Here is a 19,500-nt window from a genome sequence, read left to right as displayed (position 1 = left end):
GAAGTTTGAACTGGATGAGCTATTCACCACTACCAATGGCCTTGAATACGAGTACCCCGAGATCTTGTTCATTATTCAAGAATTCAAGATTCTGATTCAAGAATGTGTTCTTTCCCTCTGTTATCACAGTTTTCACATATGCTAAGGATGAATATATGTTCTCCCAATCTAGCTTGTTGCAGCTCTTGAAATTTTTTATCTTCACTTTTTCTGTAGCTTTCACACTACAGTCTGCCTTTTGTTTATTTTTTCTTTCTTACACTACCTTGATGTACTTGTGTGTATTGTATGATTTGTCTGGATACCACACAAATGATTTTTTTTAACTGTTATCTGCATACACCTGACAATGATAAACCAATAAAACCAATGACTCAAACTATCTGAAAGATTGAAGAGAACTGTCACTGTTTTGTGCTCCCACAGATTTCAGACCCACACTAGAGGATGCCAGTTTGTTTTGTATTTGATTGCTGTATCTTTTCAAACTGCAGAACTGCCGATAAGTCACACTTTCGCCAGTGGAAGTTAGTCAGATCACTGAAATACAATGGAGATAAGTGAATGGTCCACATTCTGCGGTGGAAAAATTCCATAGTGTGTGGGGAATTCCAAAGTATGGGGTCTGAGATGGACTGGTGGTCAGGGATGGCGAGTCTAGCGGAGGAGGGGGTGGCAGGTATTTCAGCAGGAATAAAGCACGGAGCTTTAGTCTCATCATAAGGGATAGTGAACGCTGACACATTTTTAAGACAGCAAAACAGGCAACGGAGGTTAATTTGTAAAAAAATTATATATATCCTCTCGGAGGCAACTGACATCCTGAGTGGCATTCTTCCGCTGTGACGTTACTTGGATTCAGGCTGATTATAAAGCCACTCTCCATGTTACAAAAACAGGAAACTGAGCAATGTCTTGAAAGATTTATCAGGTAATGGCCTGGAACAATCAAGCATTACAAATCTTCAAAGCAGATAGAGCTCGATCATGTGGCCTCCTCCTTGTGCTAATGATGGACAGGCAGAGTACAGTTTGCCCCAGGCCCAACCCATTGAACTGCAGGCTAGTCATGTGCAACCATTCAGATGATCAAGCCCCGTAAGGTCTACCCAGGGAAGTGAAAGTTCAATGTATAGCAAGCACTGCTCATTTGTTAGTGGTCCACTTCAATAGATAGGTCAAGTTGAAAATTGAATGCTGCATTCAGTTTGGTATTGTGCCACTGAACAAGAGAAGCTACACAACCCAGTGGAAAATAATTAGTGTTGGAATGGGAACAGAAAGCAGAAATACCTGGGACTATAAGCAGTAATACATTTGAAGAAAAAGCAGATCATACCAAATCACGTAAAATACAGTATTTCTCATCATTCATCTACAGAAACAGCAGGTTTTAAGTGACAAAATCACCCTGATGTGGTGGTGGATTACTGGTGCCATGACAGCGGGTATCGTAGCTCACATGCAATTTATTTTTTTGAACGAGCAATTATTAAAGCTTACCAGCAAAATTGAAAATAGAACTCACATTTTGCTGGGCACCTAAATTTCAGCAAAGTCCTGCGAGCAAATTACGAGCCTCACTCATGCATGTGAGCAGTGGAAGCTGACCATCAGAACAGAAATAAATCTAAACCCATTCCTTTTAGAAACCTGGTGCCTTCCATTATCGGAAGACGTCATATTTAAAAGTCAACAGTTTAAAGATTGCTTATATTTGGAACAAAAGGGAAAAAGCAGTTACACAAAAACTGGCAAGAGCTTCAGGATACAATCTATCAGGAAGAAAGTTTAAAGGTATTATAGTTATTTAATTTAATAATCAATTTCTTGGAAATTACCAATCATTTGTGCAGATTCTGAATTTTCACTTTTCAACAGATCAAACAGTTATACACCAATTAGGACATTAAGTGCTAAAGTAAGTCAGCAGCCCAGGTTTAAACGTTCTTCCTGATAGGTGCTGTTTAGGTTAGGACCCTTCTTCAGACTGATGGTGTGGAGGGTGAGAGGAAGAAAGCTGGAAGAACAGAGCGGCAGGACAAAATTTGGCAGGTAATAGATGAATATAGGTGAGGGGATAATATACCAATTAGAGACTGGATTATTAAAATGATTCACCAAGGCATTGGGCAGAAGGATGTTCACTGCCACTGACCTCAAGTTAAAATGTTACTTTCAAAAATTTCTATCAAAAGTATTAGAACCTCAAATAAATCATACTTGTATGATTTGCCTATAAATGTAAACATTTGTAAACAAAGGACAAGAATTTTACAAGAGGAGGTCACAAAATAAAAATTGCCTACCATACAAATAAGACATTTATATCTATCTCCACGAGACAGTTGTCGTTCCAATTCACGGATGCGGGCTTTCAGTGCTTCAATTGTCGTTACAGTTGCATCTTCAGATATCCTGTACAAACAAGCAAAAAACAATTTGGAAGTTAATCAAAATATGCTTGCAAACAGCAGACATTATGGCCTTTATTTAACACACAAACAAAACAGAAAACAGGTAACATGCCAATTCAAATTTCACAACTTAGTAAACCCTCATTCTAACGGACCGTAGCACGGGGAGGGGGCGGGGGGGATAGTGTCCGTAATTCCCGATTGGTCGTTATAACCGAGTACGATATTATCATTGTATGCAGTTGAAACAATGAACTACATATGATGTCTAATACACAAAAGGGCACGTGCTGGAATAACTCAGCGGATCAGGTAGCATCGCTGGAGAACATGGATAGGTGACGTTTTGGGTCGGAATGATTCTATCTGTTGAGTTACTGCTGCTCTTTGTGTCATTTCACCTTATATCTAGCCTTTAAACTGCACCAGCGAGCCCTTCTTCACCACCCGTCTCACCTCCTGCTGCTTCCAAGATGGAGCATGTCAGCAACTCAGAGAAGGAGTTGGAGTCGGCAGCGATGGAAGGGAGGGAAAGAGGCCAAGTGGACAGAGCGACACGAGAAGGACGAGACAAACCGATGGAAGAAGCAGTAGCTGGTGAGAGGGGCGGGAGCCCCTCTCGTTGGTGGCAGCGGCCTAAAGAAAGAGCTGACGCCAGGGGTTACAACGTGAACCGCAAGAACATCCACTTCAACTGGACCTTGCTGGGTGAAGAAGGGCTCACTGGTGCACCTTGCGAGTCGGGCAGGGTCCTCGGAAGCATGCACTCTAAGTGGCTGGGGAGGCGGTGCAAGTCGGGGGTCCGTCCGCTATAACCAAATCCATTATAAAGGGGTCCGTTAAAATAGAGTGTTTACTGTACCACATATTTTCACTACAAAGCACTGAGTGCATGTATCGCTTGTATCTTTCCCATCATTTCCATATTTAAACTAACCATGTCAGTGCCCTGATTTAATAATCTCTTTGTTTATTGATTTGAAATAAACAGAGCAACAATTTCAAAACATTTGGCAAGATTAAAATAAAATGAGAAATTGAAAATTTGATTTTTGTATCAAAATCTGTTTAAAAAAAAAATTTTAAGCAACACTATGGACTGATAAAGAGTTGGGAGGAATGAAAAAGAAATCGAAAGGATTAACACATCAAGCATTTCCATTCATGAATGGATATATGATGAGCATGTGTATATTTGAAAAATAGACTGCAATTTTAAAATACCTCTGGAAAGCACCCAACTTCAAATGTCACTATGCCAAATGACACCCACATCTTCAGAATGCCACTTAAGTCAATAAATAGCAAAACACCAACAAGGAAATGTCATACGGAGAATCAAATTAAGAATAATTAGGTTGTTGTACTATTCAGAGATATGTCTGCATTGGAAGAAATCATTTTTAAAAGCAAGCACATAACAGTCTCGATGCATTCAACAAAAGCTACTTCATTTTCTCCCAAAGAAATCACAAATTGGCACGACTCAGAAATACATTTAACTAAAAGTTGCAAGACAATGACTATTAATTGTAATGGTACTAATATAAAGGGACAGGTAATTATATGGACTCATGAAAAAACAACGCTCCCCCTGGAAAGACGACGGCTATGACTTCCAAATGTGCGCTGCTTACAAAAAGCTGCCACAGGAATGGGGTAAACCATTTAGCTCAAACACCTGAATAGAAAACATATCAATGCATACAGTAATGGAAATATCATCTAAGCTATTTTGTCGCGATTGGCCCACATCCCTCTAAACCTTTCCTATCCATGTATCTGTCCGTGTCTTTTAAATGTTGTTTTTGTACCTGCCTCAACTACCTCCTCTGACAGCTTGCTTCATACAAGATTATAAGGAATAGGAGTAGAATTAGGCCATTCGGCCTCCAAGTCTACTCCGCCATGGTTGATCTATTTATCCCTCCTAACCCCATTCTCCTGCCTTCTCCCCATAACCTCTGAATCCCACATTAATCAGGAATCTACTTGGCCTCCAGAGCCTTCTGTGGCAAATAATTCCACAGATTCACCACCCTCTGACTAAATAAATTTCTCCTTATCTCCTTCCTAAAATAACGTCCTTTAATTCTGAGGCTATGACCTCTAGTCCTAAATTCTCCCACTAGTGAAAAAAACTTCCTCTCCACATCCACTCTATCCAAGCCTTTCACTATTCTACGTTTCAATGACGTTCCCCTCCACCACTGTCTGAGTATATATCCACCAATATCTGTGTGAAACCAATGGCATCATATCTGGAAAAAAAAATATCCAGTCCTTTTGAACTTCAATAATTTCTCTTTGGCTCTAAAAGAAACCTTGATAAGTTATTCCATGTTAATACTATACCAGCTTTAAGGGGCTGTCCCACTTGTCATCATTTGCGCCTCATTTACACGTCAAATGTAAAATAGGTCGACGCATCGTGACGCGTGACGTCGCACGCAAATCACGCGTCACCACAGCCGTCTGGTGCGCGTGACGTTATTAGAATACCCTGCTTCCCTATTCTGCATCAAGACCATCATGGAGGAACTACAGATTTTATTGCTACAGCAACAACAGAGACGTCTGTTAGGAGCAGCCCTCATACTTACTGATCAGCCAGGCAGGAGTACAACAAGAAAGGTTAGCAAGAAACCCAGGAAGAGGTCTGTGTGGACGATGTTAGAGGTTACATGACGCGTAAAAGGCTGGCCGACTGCGTATGGGCGGCGCGCGGCGTCGCATTTTTACGGACGGTGATGTAACCATGCGGCATCACACGATACAGCAGACGACGCCAATGCGTCAGCGTGCGTACGCGATACGTCATGCAGGTGGCGCGTGAGGATTTCGTTACACTAGGAAATCCTGGAGCGCCGTGCGATATCGCACGCCACTGCATGCGATTCCACGCCTCACCATGTGCAATGCGTGCGTCACCTACGCGCACCCCGCGAGTCGACCTATTTTACATATGATGCGTAAATGTGGCGCAAATGACGGCCATGTGGGACAGGCCCTTTCGTCTACTAGCTGTGAACAATTTTGTACTCAGTAAGTTTTTAAACACATATCCAATTAACATGCAACAACGACAGCCCATCAAGGCTCATACATCACAATCATCGTAAAAATAGTGTATAACCCTAGTTACAAAACTGCACAAAGTGCAGGACAAATTTCTGAGCAACTTGTATTCTGTTAAAAATTGCCATGGTAAAACAGTATCATCCTCAAGATTTGTTATTTCTGCTTTACAAATAACAATTTGCTCCAATACACCTGCCTGGCAAACTAATCACTTGTGACATTTATTATCCACATAACATGATCATTAACCAAAATAATGCTTTTAATTTTTTTGTTTACAAAGTACGAGATAAACAGGAGCATAGATTGCCCTGGACAAAAGCTTGATCAAAGTGGGGAAATATTTGGTATTGTATTGATTTATTATTGTCACATGTACTGGGGTACTGACAAAAGCTTGGTTCATGTGCTATCCAATTCAATCAGATCATATTATACACAAGTGCAATCATTTGGAAGCCGGCGTGCAGAATGCTGACTCCAAGTATATTTCATTTAAAAATGTGAGCTAGCTCTTAAGTTCCAAAAGCATTCTGAGGAATGCAGGTCTATTTCAGATCTCAGCTGCTAGTAAGGAAGATCACTTCTAACCTGAGATTGCTTAAATGTACCAAAACAAGGTACTTCTGTGACACTATGAAGTGATCAAATGTTGGCTGACTTGCCTGCACCTTTCCGTTGATTTGTGGAGTTGTTAGCAAGGCCAGTATTTGGGGTCCATTCATTGTTGTGCCGAGACTATTTTAATAAACACTCAAAACTATGGACATATTTTGATACAATTGACTGGCTTATTAGACCAATGCATCGGTCAACAATGTAACAATTAGCCAGGAGAAGCATAAAAAGTAAACGTGTGAGCCTGTTAAGCTTTCGTAACATGAGATAACTTTAATTACTTTTACTGATACCAATTTTTAATCTCCAGGGGCTGTACATTTGAATGTGTTCCAACTATTAGCCCAGGCTTCATGTATACGTTATTACCTTTTCACAAAGTGGCAGCATACAGTGGATTCTATTCTGATTTTCTCTGAACATTGTTGGAGAGTAAAGAATTCTGAAAGTAACATTGTAGTGTGAGGTAACACTAAAATATCCTGTAAATTGTTCAGAGAATTATTTTGGAACATTCCATATTAAACTATAGGAACAAATATTTTCTACAATCTACGATGCAAGCTAGAACAGCAGAATTCATGTAAATATCTTGTGTCACTGAAACTTCATAATACTAAAATGAAATATCCATCCTTTTTGGAGATACTTGTACTCTTTTAATGCTTTAGAGGGATAGGGGCCAAACAGGGGGAAATTGATCCAGGTTAGATGGACATCCTGGCTGGCTTGGACAATTTGGGCCAGAGGGCCTGTATCCCTGCTGTATGACTGTTTTCTTTGATAGAAAGGCAAAACAAACAAAATGGTTGGAGAAACAGTGAGATTAATCCTACCCCTATTTCTTCCTTAGTAAGGCACAGCTTTTAAGTATCAGAACCAGAACCTCATCTTCTCTCAATATTCCTTATTGGGTTAGGACCTGGTAGTAAATGCCTGAATACAAACACACTCCACTTATGCGAACTGAATCTGTCTCCTGAACTTATACCAGGTTAGACCTGGTCCTGCAATAACACGGCCAATCATTTGTCTGCACAAGGGTGAATCAAGAATATGCTGGCACATCCTTAACAACAGAACTGAAACCAAACAGAAGTTTTCGCGAAAAAAAATCGGATTGTGGAAATGTGCAATTCTTTCTCCCAAAATACTTTGAGTCCTGAGTTAATTGAAATTTTTGAATGTTGTGGTGGCTGCTTTAAACAAGGGAAAAACAATAAATTGAAGACAGACCAGCCATTGCCTGAATGATTGACAGAACATGCTTGAAGGAGTGAATAGCCCTACCCTATTCTCATAAAAGAAAATGTCAACAAAATATAATTCTTCCTGTGTTTTCAAGTAGCCTTAAAGACATGCAAAACGAGGCAACTTAACAAGCAATGCATTTGTACATCCTAAAGTGAATAATGCATCATACATGACAATTGGTGCAATTCATGATTTGTCATTACGTTGTGAAAAAATTGTTCCATTTCAATTAAACAATACTGTTTAAATAATTTTGAAACTGTGATTTTCTTAACATATTCATGATAGGCAGGAAACAATATTGAAGAGGCATTACACAACTTGACTGATGTGATATCTACTGGCAGTTTATTTACAGACATTCAAAGGGACTTGGGCTGTGAAGCCAATGGTAGCCACAGGCAGGTGGTGGTAATTGTGGAAAGGTCTGATTTACGGCAATGAGGCAGACTGCACCAAAACCCTAAAACCCCTGTCTTACGGTGTGAGTCCACCCACGAGTGATCCCGAGTTTAAAACAAATCAAACTCGTGGTGATCACGTAGAATTAACGTAGCGGGAACGTCAGAAATCGTGGACGCAACTTAGCAACTCGTAATGCTAACGCTAGGTACTCGGAAAACGTGTTAACTCATGAAAAATGTTCAACATGTTGAAAGATTTCCACGAGTCAAATATACTCTTGAAGGAAAATGTTGATACTTTTAAACTCGTTGTAATACCGTAGTAGCCCGTGAGTTTACTGTGGTGACTCGTGAGTAACTTGTGGGTTTGGCCGGAGTTAACACTGGGCGGGACGCTGTGAAAAATGACCATACTGAGGGAATTCCCACGTATATGAAGCAGAGAGAAACGCGAGTTCTACATCTAACTTTGGCGTTAAGCAGCGAGGCTCCCTCCATGTTTCACTCTGGTTTGCAGCACCAGCAGTATGTTGGTGCAACTCGGAGTGCATGTCACACCGAAGGGAGGTTTCCACTTTGTCCCAAACTGCTGGCCTTTGGAGGGAGTTAGCGCAACGCCAGGGAGGGAGATGGGGTGGGCGAATTTAGCCGCGGGCACGCCCCAGTCAGATGGATGTGCAGAACCCACCTGTTTGCATGGACTTTCCAACTGTCTGAATGTCCTACAAGGCGAATCTACGGAGCGATTGGCGCTGCGAAGGCAAGGCCAATAAATGGCCATTGTAGATTGGCTCTGCACGTTGTATGGACATGTTGAACTGCAAAGGTACCGCGGCGACCAAGTACCGAGGGCATTCGGGACCTGATTATGGAGATTAACGGCAGCCACACAAGCAAGCTCCGCTGGCACACCACCGGGGCAGTCCTGGAATATCTCAACCCGTCGATGATGATCCGTGACTCGGCCGACCCCGAGCTTTAACAAATTGCCCAAGACACCACCTCAAGCGCCCGGTCCATCGCCACCGCCTCCTTGCTGCACAATGGCAGCGAGTGTGGGGCAGAGATCCTGCCTAGTTTTATTAAGTTCTGAAATTGAATAAATTGAATCAGAATATATTTACTGTATGAGATGCTGTCCAGCTCCTCTATTCGATACTTAAAACAGGCCTTCATTCACGGTGGTGCAGCGGTAGAGTTGCTGCCTGACAGCGAATGCTGCGTTTGAGGCCCGGGTTCGATCCCGACTACGGGTGCTGTCTGTACTGAGTTTGTAAGTTCTCCCCGTGACCTGCGTGAGTTTTCTCCGAGATCCTCCCACACTCCAAAGACGCATAGGTTTGTAGGTTAATTGGCTTGGTGAATGTAAAAATGTCCATAGTGGGTGTAGGATCGTGTTAATGTGCTGGGATCGCTGGTCAGCGCCGACTCGGTGATCCGAGGGGCATGTTTCCGCTCTGTATCTCTAAACTAAACTAAAAGGGGAGAACACTGGACCTTCTTGGTCAGTTTATTATTTTACACTTATATACATTACACAGATCACAGATTGTGAAATAAAGCTGGCAAGCCGAGGTCATGCAAGAAACGGAGGAAAACGGAAGACAATTTTATTCAGCAACTCCGTTCTGGCAGAACATCTATCCTGTGTTAGGAAACCTAGCTTTCAGCGGATTTAAATCTTGAGTTCAACTTGTACCTGAATTTAATCGATTTACAAAAGCTTTGAACTTCTCCCTGCAGTCTGTTTCTTAAACACGTTTACGTTTTTTGCTTTCTTTGACAGCCAAGTACATTAAATGCCATTTATTGCATTGTAGCAATGATAGGCAACGATTTGATAAAAGGTTAAACCTGTTTTTTTTGTTTGCAAACACACAGCGATTAATTACATGATAAGACATCACCATGTCACCATGTCACTTACGCACAGCACCGCCCTTGGAAAAAATATGAGGTACGTTGCCTGTGGCTGGAGTTTGCAAACAAATGAATGGGTTGTCACAATTCGTTCATTTATGTGGGGAACGCATCTGAGCAGAATCTGAGAATCGAGCGGCGTCCCAGAGAACCATGCAGCTACATAAGAAACAATCTGTTGTGTAAACAAAGAAAAATACAATTCTGTGGCGGTACTATACTAATCACACAGGCAGATAAAGTGCAGTGAATGATAAAGGTGAAATACTGACATCCATAGATAAGTTGCACTCCCAGCAGACCAATCAAGAACACAAAACCATACAGCAGATGGTCTTTTCAGTCCCTTCTTACCACCTCACCCACTTCACCACTACTCCCTCCCCACTTTCTAAACCCAGAAGAGAATCATAAGAGGTAATAAAATTATACAGTTGAGAATGGGGAGATAAGGGAAGAGACAAAAAGCTAAAACTGCATCAAATCATCAACAGCATTTTTTTTAAACAATAAACAGCAGCCCGTGACGCAAATCTTCTTGCAGCATACTTACTAACTAATTCATGGTTCTAAAACATCCAAGAAATACTTCACATTTGATAAACATCCTCAAATCATGACATGAAGCTTCCAAAGACCAAAATGATCACTTTATGCAACCGTGTAACCAACAACCATTTATCACTTGCACAAGGGCCCTATAAACCACATCTATCGTGCAAGTAAGCAAATCTTAGTGTCAAGCATTGAAAAGGCATTAGTTTCCTGAGAATTTAGTGCTGCACAAATTAGCCTGGGTAGATTTATTCACTGCACTCAGGAGGTCTGGGCCAATTTTGCGGGTTGGCAGTCACAAATTGATTTTGCAATTTAAGAAGTTTGCGACTGATACTCAACAAATCTTTGAAGGCTAGCCACATTTTTCTTTCAAAACATAAATACACATTAAAAATAGATTTAACACACTTGGCTGTAAAATATGAATGAGGGTGAATAAAAAACATGCACAATAAAAATCTTATATGGCCATTTACAGAATGTAGAAAACCCACGTTACATTTGAGATGAATATAGTTTTGGAGGTGGCCAAAATGTCTTGCGAGTAGCAAGTCAGCTCTCATGCCGTACTTGCAATCTAAAGCAAGAACTCCTGAACACATCCAATTTTATCCTGCCTCTTTGATAATCTGTCCCTCAGAAATGCTCTGGCAGCCAATTACGGTGTCCACCATAATGTTTGGGACAAAGACCCATCACCTCTGTATTCCACAATTTGAGATTTGTAATAGAAAATTGTCAGATTTTAATAAGGGCAATTTTAATACATTTTGGTTTCACAAGTGGTTATACATAGTGACAATTTCAGGGCATCATAATGTTTGGGACACAGCAATGTCATGTAAATGAAAGCAGTCATGTTTATGGGCCTGTCCCACTTAGGCGACTCTTTAGGTGACTCAGGTGTGTTTAAATGCCTCCTTAATGCAGGTATAAGAGAGCTCTCAGCACCTAGTCTTTCCATCATCTTTGGAAACTTTTATTGCTGTTTATCAACAAGAGGACCAAAGTTGAGCCAATGAAAGTCAAAGAAGCCATTATGAGTGAGAAACAAGAATAAAACTGTTAAGAGACCTCAGCCAAAGGTTTGGCTTCCCAAAATCAACTGTTTGGAACATAATTGAGAGGAAAGATAGCACTGGTGAGCTTACTAATCGCAAAGGGACTGGCAGGCCAAGGAAGACCTCCACAGCTGATGACAGAAGAATTCTCTCTATAATAAAGAAAAATCCCCAAACACCTGTACGACAGATCAGAAACACTCTTCAGGAGTCAGGTGTGGATTTGTCAATGACCACTGTCCGCAGATGACTTCATGAACAGAAATATAGAGGCTACACTGCAAGATGCAAACCACTGGTTAGCTGCAAAAATAGGATGGCCAGGTTACAGTTTGCCAAGAAGTACTTAAAAGAGCAACCACAGCTCTGGAAAAAGGTCTTGTGGACAGATGGGACAAAGATTAACTTATATTAAATTAAGTGAAGGCAAGAGCAAAGTACACTTATCTTCATTGATGTTACAACTGCTGATGGTAGTAGCATAATGAATTCTGAAGTGCATAGACACATCCTATCTGCCCAAGTTCAAACAAATGCCCCAAAACTCATTGGCCGGCAGTTCATTCTACAGCAAGACAAACATACCGCTAAAGCAACAAATGAGTATTTCAAAGCTAAAAAATGGTCAATTCGTGAGTGACCAAGTCAATCACCCGATCTGAACCCAATTGAGCATGCTTTTTATGCCAAAGAGAAAACTGAAGGGGACGAGCCCCCAAAACAAGCATAAACTAAAGATGGCTGCAATATAACTTAGCAGAACATCACCAGAGAAGACACCCAGCAACTGGTGATGGCCATGAATCGCAGACTTCAAGCAGCCATTACATGCAAAGGATATGCAACAAAATACTAAACATAACTACTTTCATTTACGTGACATTGCTGTGACCCAAACACTATGTATAAGCACTGTTGTAATTTCTACACAGTGAAACCAAAATGTATAAAAATACCCTTTATTAAAATCTGACAATGTGCACATGTGACTTTTTCTATTACAAATCTCAAATTGTGGAGTACAGAGGCAAATAAATAAATGATGGGTCTTTGCCAAAATATTATGGAGGGCACTGTACTTGGCTAACAAAATGTATTCAATTTTATTCAAAACTGGAAATAGTGCAAACAGGATTGAGTGTTATCAGGTCTTGAAGCTTTTAATTATAAGGAAAGGCTGGACAGATAGGCCAAGACTTTTTCCCTGAAGCGTAGGTGGCTGAGAGTTGGCCTTATTGAGGTTTTTGAAGGCAGGGGCAGTTATGTTCTTTTCCTCAGGATAGGGGAGTCTAAACTAAAAAAAGTAAAGGTTTAAGGTGAGAAAGATGTAAATTACATCTTTTTCAACAGAGGATAGTGATTATATGGAACAAGTTGCCGGAGGAAGTGGTAGATCCGGGTACAACTATGACACTGAAAAGGCACTTGGGAAGACACATTGGAAGGAAATATTTGGAAGGATATGGCTCTGACGCAGGCACATGGAACTAGCTTGGTTAGGCAACATGGTCAGCATGGAGGAGTAAGGCCATAGGGCTCGTTTCCGTGCTCAAGAAAATCTATGTCAAAACTGCGTGGTAAGACAAGTCTCCTACTAATTCCTCATTTTTTAAAGTATTTCTTTACTTTAGGTTGCTCATTAAAAATTGTACAACCATCCTTATGATAAAATAGAGGAAGTTTATTTTGCATTGTGTAAAAATGATACTGGTAACTATTGATTTATAATGAAGGCAGGAAAAGCTAAAATCTTAATTAATTTGGCATTTTTAATGGCTGGTCACAGCAGCAATGTCACAGGTCTAGAGAACGCTCACAGGGCCATCTTCTCAGTCAAAGAACACAATGTGGTTGATCTCGGTAACAAATGGGTAGGAGTAATTCTTTGAAAAAAAGTCCAGAAGAAGCCAAGTAGCAGGTGTGGTGCAGTCTGTAATCAATGAGTAGGCCACATCAAGTTCTGATTTAGTTGTAAAAAATTGCTGCACTACCCAAAGATCAGCGCAATATGTGAATACTGCACAATCAATAGAGAGAATATTGATTTTGTTATTGTAGGTTCATATGGTCCAGACCTTGTTAAAATCACATTTATTAACCGGACTGTGCTCATTAACCATTTAATTTTGGTTTCATTTGGGTTTATGTGGGTCAGTTACTTTAAATATGCAAGTGGTGATTCATCTTAACTGAGAGTATTACTTGTTCCGTTGTGGGTGCGTAAAATAATTTTGTGAGATAACAAAATCCTACCGATTGTAAATTCGAAACTCCAAGCACACGGCTAAAGGGCCTGTTCCACTTGGGCGTCATTTGCGCGTCACGCAGGTGGCGTCACTGTCAACGTCACCACGCACCATGCGCGCGTAATGCACGCCATGCGCGCATCACGTGCACGTCATGACGCGCGTGTCGTGCGTTGCGACGCGTAAATTATGTCGCGTAAATGACACCCGAGTGGGACAGGCCCTTAAACCTTTTTTTTTTTAAACTTAACAATTAATAAAAAGGTCATTATACATTTTAATCATGTTGGCTAAAGTACGTGGAAGGCAAGATGCGTATGTTTCTGCATGTGCATAGTAGCTGCTGGAGAAAACTTGTGCACTTCCAGATTTTCAGTAACATGGATCAGACTTGGAAATGATTCCAAAGCATTTGAATGACCAGTCAAGACCATGTTCACATGACAACTGTTTTTTTAAAGCACCAGTTCGATAAACTTCAATGTTTGTGTGATCATCCTGCATAGTGTCAGCTGAGTGGTTAGAATAGCGACTGAATCACAAGATTCTGGATTCAGGTATCACTCCGGCGACTTGTGCACAAAAATGTAAGTTGATACAATAGTTCAGTATTAAGGGACTGCTGCACTGCCGAAAATGCCTTCCTCTTCAACAAAAGTCAGTTTTGTTTGCTCTATTAGTTAGATGTAAAGGATTCCATGGCACTATTTTAAAGTGTAAGCAAGTTCTTTCTTGTATCCTGGGCAAGATTTGATCCTATCAATGTTTGAGATAACCTGGTAATTATCAAACTTGTGGAACTGTCATGACCAAACGACTTAAATTATATGAATGGTTACACTTCAGAAAGCTTTTAATTGAATGGAAAATCCTGATACTGTGAAAAATGCCAGTAACAATAAATCTCTCTCCCACCCGCTTTGAATTAGTCATTATTCTATGTACAAAATAGGAGAATCAGGAAGAATATTATTTATTAGGTCATAAGGGATAGGAGTAGAATTAGGCCATTTGGTCCATCGTCTACTCCACCATTCAATCATGGCTGATCAATCTCTCCCTCCTAATCCCATCCTCCTGCCCACTCCCCATAACCTCTGACACCTGTACTAATCGAGAATCTATCTATCTCTGCCTGAAAATTATCCACTGACTTGGCCTCCACAACATAGAAACATAGAAAACTACATAGAAACATAGAAAAAAACCTTTTGCGGCATAGAATTCGACAGATTCACTACACTCTGACTAAAGAAAAGTCTCTTCATCTCCTACCAAACAGAACGTCCTTTATTTCTGAGGCTATGACCTCTAGTCCTTGACTCTCCCACTAGTGGAAACATCCTATCCACATCCAGTCTATCCAAGCCTTTCTCTGCACTGTATGAGGTCCCCAAATGAATGATGCGAGCAGCCTTTATAAATTGCTTTCCCCACTTGTAGGTCCATGGTCATTAACCTTTAGTCATTTATAAATCAAACTATGATCAAAACTATAATTCCTGAATTTCAAAAGGTAACACATAAACTCTTGTGAGTTTTAATGACGGTGCATCAAACCTTTCCATACAGATTAATTTTGTAAATTACATGCAACTTTTGAAATAGTTGGCTGGAAAAATCAACTAAGCCAGAAGGACTATAACTATTAGTCATTATGCTTCTGCTTTGAAAATCTGAATTAAACTTGCGCAATGGTGTATTCTCCCACCAGCCCTAGTAACTCATGCTGAATTAATTATCTTATATCGTGTCTGCCTGGGCAATAATACAGCCTCAAACAGAATCCATTAACTTCATTAGCAAATAATGATCACGATGGAAAGTCTCAATGGACCCAACTGGGTCTATCAGATAGAACAGGTCATTTGTTAAACATTAGTGCACACGTGTGCTCTTTGCTCCTCAAATTAAACAGAGGAATTCCCAAATTAACATCTCATATGACTTCACTATGCAATCCATTAATTAAATCATATTAGTTTACACACCATCAGAAACCTGAAATATATGAAAGGCTGATTCTATTGTGTTAAACTCAATGAGCAGTTCTACGAGTAGTTCTATAGTCATAATCACAGAAAAATACATACGTTAGCCAGAATTGCTTAGTTATCTAAATACCCTTTTTACGAAAACAAACGTTAGCATGGCAGGGACAGAGAGGGAATAAGGGAACAGATCTACACAATAGATCAATACAACCCACATTTCACCTTTGGACCCGCTTTAGACCAGAGGTGAACTGAAAACACTTTATAACTACAGATCAGAGTTTCATCGGACAGATTTCTATCCAAAATCTTTTCTTTTTTTTTAAATCGAAGACTAACAGGACAGAGGATGTAGAAAGTTAAAATAACATACAGTACACTTCAGATTGTTTACAGATGAAACCAAGCAGTATTTTTTGGGAAATATCATGATATTCTTAACTACTGCATTAAAATAGTTATTTTAAATTATTGTGATCAATGTTAGTGGATGTCAAGATTCTGCACTCAATTCTGCACTCATTTTTTAATTCCTCTCGTGGACAGTAACTCAAGCTGGTGTATAGCTTTGTTGGCAACAGTAGTTTTCCCTTTCTTCTTATCTGACATTATTTAGCTGGGGAAATGGTCCAGGGAAGCACACATTTACAAGTACTTCTAGCACTATCCATAGGTCAGCAATGCAAGATAAGTATGCTGGGTTTCTTCAGTCTCTGTAGCTCAGATCTCAGCCAGGTCAGTACCACAAACTGTTGATTTCTATGCATTTCATTACATTCATAATGTTAACTAAAATAAATACCATATTCCACTTGGGAGGGTATATCAATTGTAGGGATTAACCAATTTTCTTAACAAAAATTCACTTCATAAATTGAAATTAATTGAATCCAGTATTTCCAGAATACTCATTTATCATGAGCCGTCACAGTATTTTTTATTTTTCTCCCTCCCTTCCCCTCCCCACTTTAACCCTTGGTGTAGCTTATAGTTTAAACAATTAAAACACAACGGTACTGAGATCCACATTGGAACAATATTTTCCAACTGTCCATGCTGCATTTCACAATTAATAAGTGAAATGAAATACCTTATTCCAGTTCAGCGAGTATAAAAATGTTAAAATTCTGCAAGTTTATCACTAGTTCGATTATTTTTTTCACCTCAGTTAATAAACAAGTTTTATTTATATTTTCTAATTTGACAACTATGCATTCATTACAAGTTTGAGACGCCTATACCTATAACTTTCAATATTTTTATACAAATGTCCAATGACTTAGTACAATTATTTACTGATTCAGTGGACACAAGATACGCTTTGTGCAACTATGGAGAAATCATTTCAAAAGCACAGAATATTTTATTGTCATTTTATAAAAAGACAACAAAAACGTGTGCTCAGAAAGAAATTTCATTTATTTTACTCCTTACACACCTTCAGGACATCTTAAACCACATTACCGAATGCTCCTTTTTTCAGTTTTGGACACTGGCTTCATTTTTCTGTACTTGCTGGGTTGACAGATTGAAAAAAGCCACATTTTTTAAGTGTTTGAAAGGACTGTTACTGAACTGAAATATTCTCCCCAACGCTACCAAGCAAGGAGTAACTCACAAAACGATAACGTGAATTCTTGTTTTCAATGTCTATCATGCTTTCAAAGTAGAAAAGAAGAAAGCAATCAGAAAACAACAGCATCTAGTAAAGACTGGAAACAATAGGTACCAGCAGAAACGATAATGACCAAGGATGGAATATTCAGCAGTTTTACACTTGATTAAACGTGGAAATACATAACTCACTGCTAGTGATACCATACTTCAACATCACATTTAACGAAGACAACCATGAGGATGGAAGTCCTTTTAAAATAGCTAATTTGCCAAGAAGTTAAACTTGTTATGAACTGGTCTCATTGTAAAAACTTAAACGCAATCAAGATAATGAACAAAGTATAACTGATTTTGCAATGGCTTGGTAAGCCATAATTATTACTGAAGAACTCACACATAGCAAAGTAATTGTGTTCAATCTGTGAGCATAATTATTTCAAAATTCTATTTTTTTTTTAAAGTTCCAATTTTTACATAAAAATTTGGACATATATTGGTGCAAATTATGAATTATCATCTCACTGCAGGTAAAATATTTAAAAGAATCTAGTTAAAAATTGAAATTTGGTCTTCCTAGATAAATGACAATGTGATCTCGTGATTTGCTCGTTATATAAAATATAGCCCAACTGTTGCTGGACATCGAAAATCACCTTTGAATGATGCCTGAAATAAATTAATTTTGGGAAAGTAGAATACGCCACCTTGAATGCTGGGTTTTGAAGAAAGGCTTTATAGAAATCAGCAGTGAGTGCCTTCACTTAACTATTTAGCACAAATTCAGTCTAGCATCAATTGTAGAGGAGACTCAGCTAAGATAGATCCAAACAGAATGGGTACAAAATGTGGAATATTAATTGAAATTATTAGTTTTTTTTATAAATCCAGATTTACAAATTATCTTCAAATCTCGCATAAAAGAGGTTTCATTAAAAAAGGGCAGTGATATCAAAATGAATCACAAAATTCATAGAATAAAATATTAAGTAGTCAATTCTAAACTTGTATTTCAAGTGAAATAGATGTTCAGTGTACCTTCAATAATGCTCAAAGCATTACGTTTAAAATAGTAATTTAGAACTGTAGCTAAATTCATAAATAAAATTCTTAACTTTTTACACTTAAAAATCCACAACTGGATTCAGGTCGGATTTATTCATGCAAATTGCATAATCCAGGTTTAATTTTTCTCCCCTTGTGCAAGCAGCTGAGCATTATTTTCAGTTTCAATGTTCAATTAAAAAGTAATTGAAGTATTACAGCACACAATTTAGAAACACTGGGGATTTAAAAGTTACTGCAATAATCAATTGAAACTTCACTGCCTCGAGTTTCTGCCATTTACAAAAGTTACCACTGATATATGGAAATGTAAATAAAATTAAAAAGATATTGTTCCTCACCTTAAATTTAGTCAGATAAGCATATTACAAAAAGCACTCTCAAACTGCAGAGGCCATGTATCAGTATGTATATATTGGAAGGCAGATTCAATTACCACATCTACACAGAAATTTCTTCTATTGTTTCAAGCAAGCAAGAAATTTGGTAAAAATCAGATTGGCGGCCTTGTAGGTCCCATTTATCTTGCCAGGGGTACATAAGCCAGCCTCATTGAGGGCTGGGAAATGAATATTAAAACCTCTGCATTTGTAGCAGCTGCAAACGTGTCGCTCCATTTTATTCCCCCTGATTAATGGCCTCCTATTCCTGATTTATAACTCCCTGCTGGACAAGCCTTAGCCACACTGGAAATATTAGAGAATTATTAAATAAACATTCATACGTCATGTCTGTTTCATACACTCCTCATAATGCAACTGACTCCAATAGGAATTCAAGCGCCAGGAACTGTTTGCTTTAACTCTGACACGCAGCATCTTGAATGATTCATGCCTCGACTTGCTAAAACACTTAGTATCATACATCATGCCAGCAGTAGTCTCCCAGTTTGCAGAGTGCCTATATTGGCCCAGGATGAATCAATCTCGACTGAAGGTCTCTTGCTGCCACATTAGGCATATATCATCACCCACTTTTTCTTCCCACCCAACCCCCCCTCCCCACCCGCAAGACAGGTACCATGGTCTCGGAGCCATGGCCTTTAAAGTATAACCCTAATATTAATTTAGACAGTTCAAAGCAGCCCCGAGTCATCAGTCAGTCCAAACTTTTGTTGGCTTTGACAAAGTATTTAACAGACCCACTCATCTAGAAGTGTGTGAACACCTGCGTGCCTGTTTGAAGGAAAGGGGGGTAGGAAAGGAGATGAGATTGAACAGAGGAAAAGCTATCAATGCAGATAAAATCCTAATATAATTTATTTTTTT

At 39.3% G+C, this 19,500-nt stretch overlaps 1 protein-coding gene across 5 annotated transcripts in view; it reads right to left on the bottom strand.

Moving 5' to 3' along the window:
* rnf220 (ring finger protein 220) overlaps positions 1–19,500 on the bottom strand; it is a 407,730-nt gene that overhangs the window by 27,527 nt on the left and 360,703 nt on the right. For all 5 annotated transcript variants that reach the window (XM_033028712.1, XM_033028711.1, XM_033028714.1 and 2 more), the window contains exon 13: positions 2,310–2,418. In XM_033028712.1, coding sequence (XP_032884603.1) covers positions 2,310–2,418 — 109 coding nt within the window. The remainder of the gene's footprint in view (positions 1–2,309; positions 2,419–19,500) is intronic.

The sequence above is a fragment of the Amblyraja radiata genome, chromosome 10, assembly GCF_010909765.2.
Source record: "Amblyraja radiata isolate CabotCenter1 chromosome 10, sAmbRad1.1.pri, whole genome shotgun sequence".
NCBI lineage: Eukaryota > Metazoa > Chordata > Chondrichthyes > Rajiformes > Rajidae > Amblyraja > Amblyraja radiata.
Note: the sequence above shows the minus strand (reverse complement) of the source record. Positions and strands in the feature narration are given on the sequence as shown.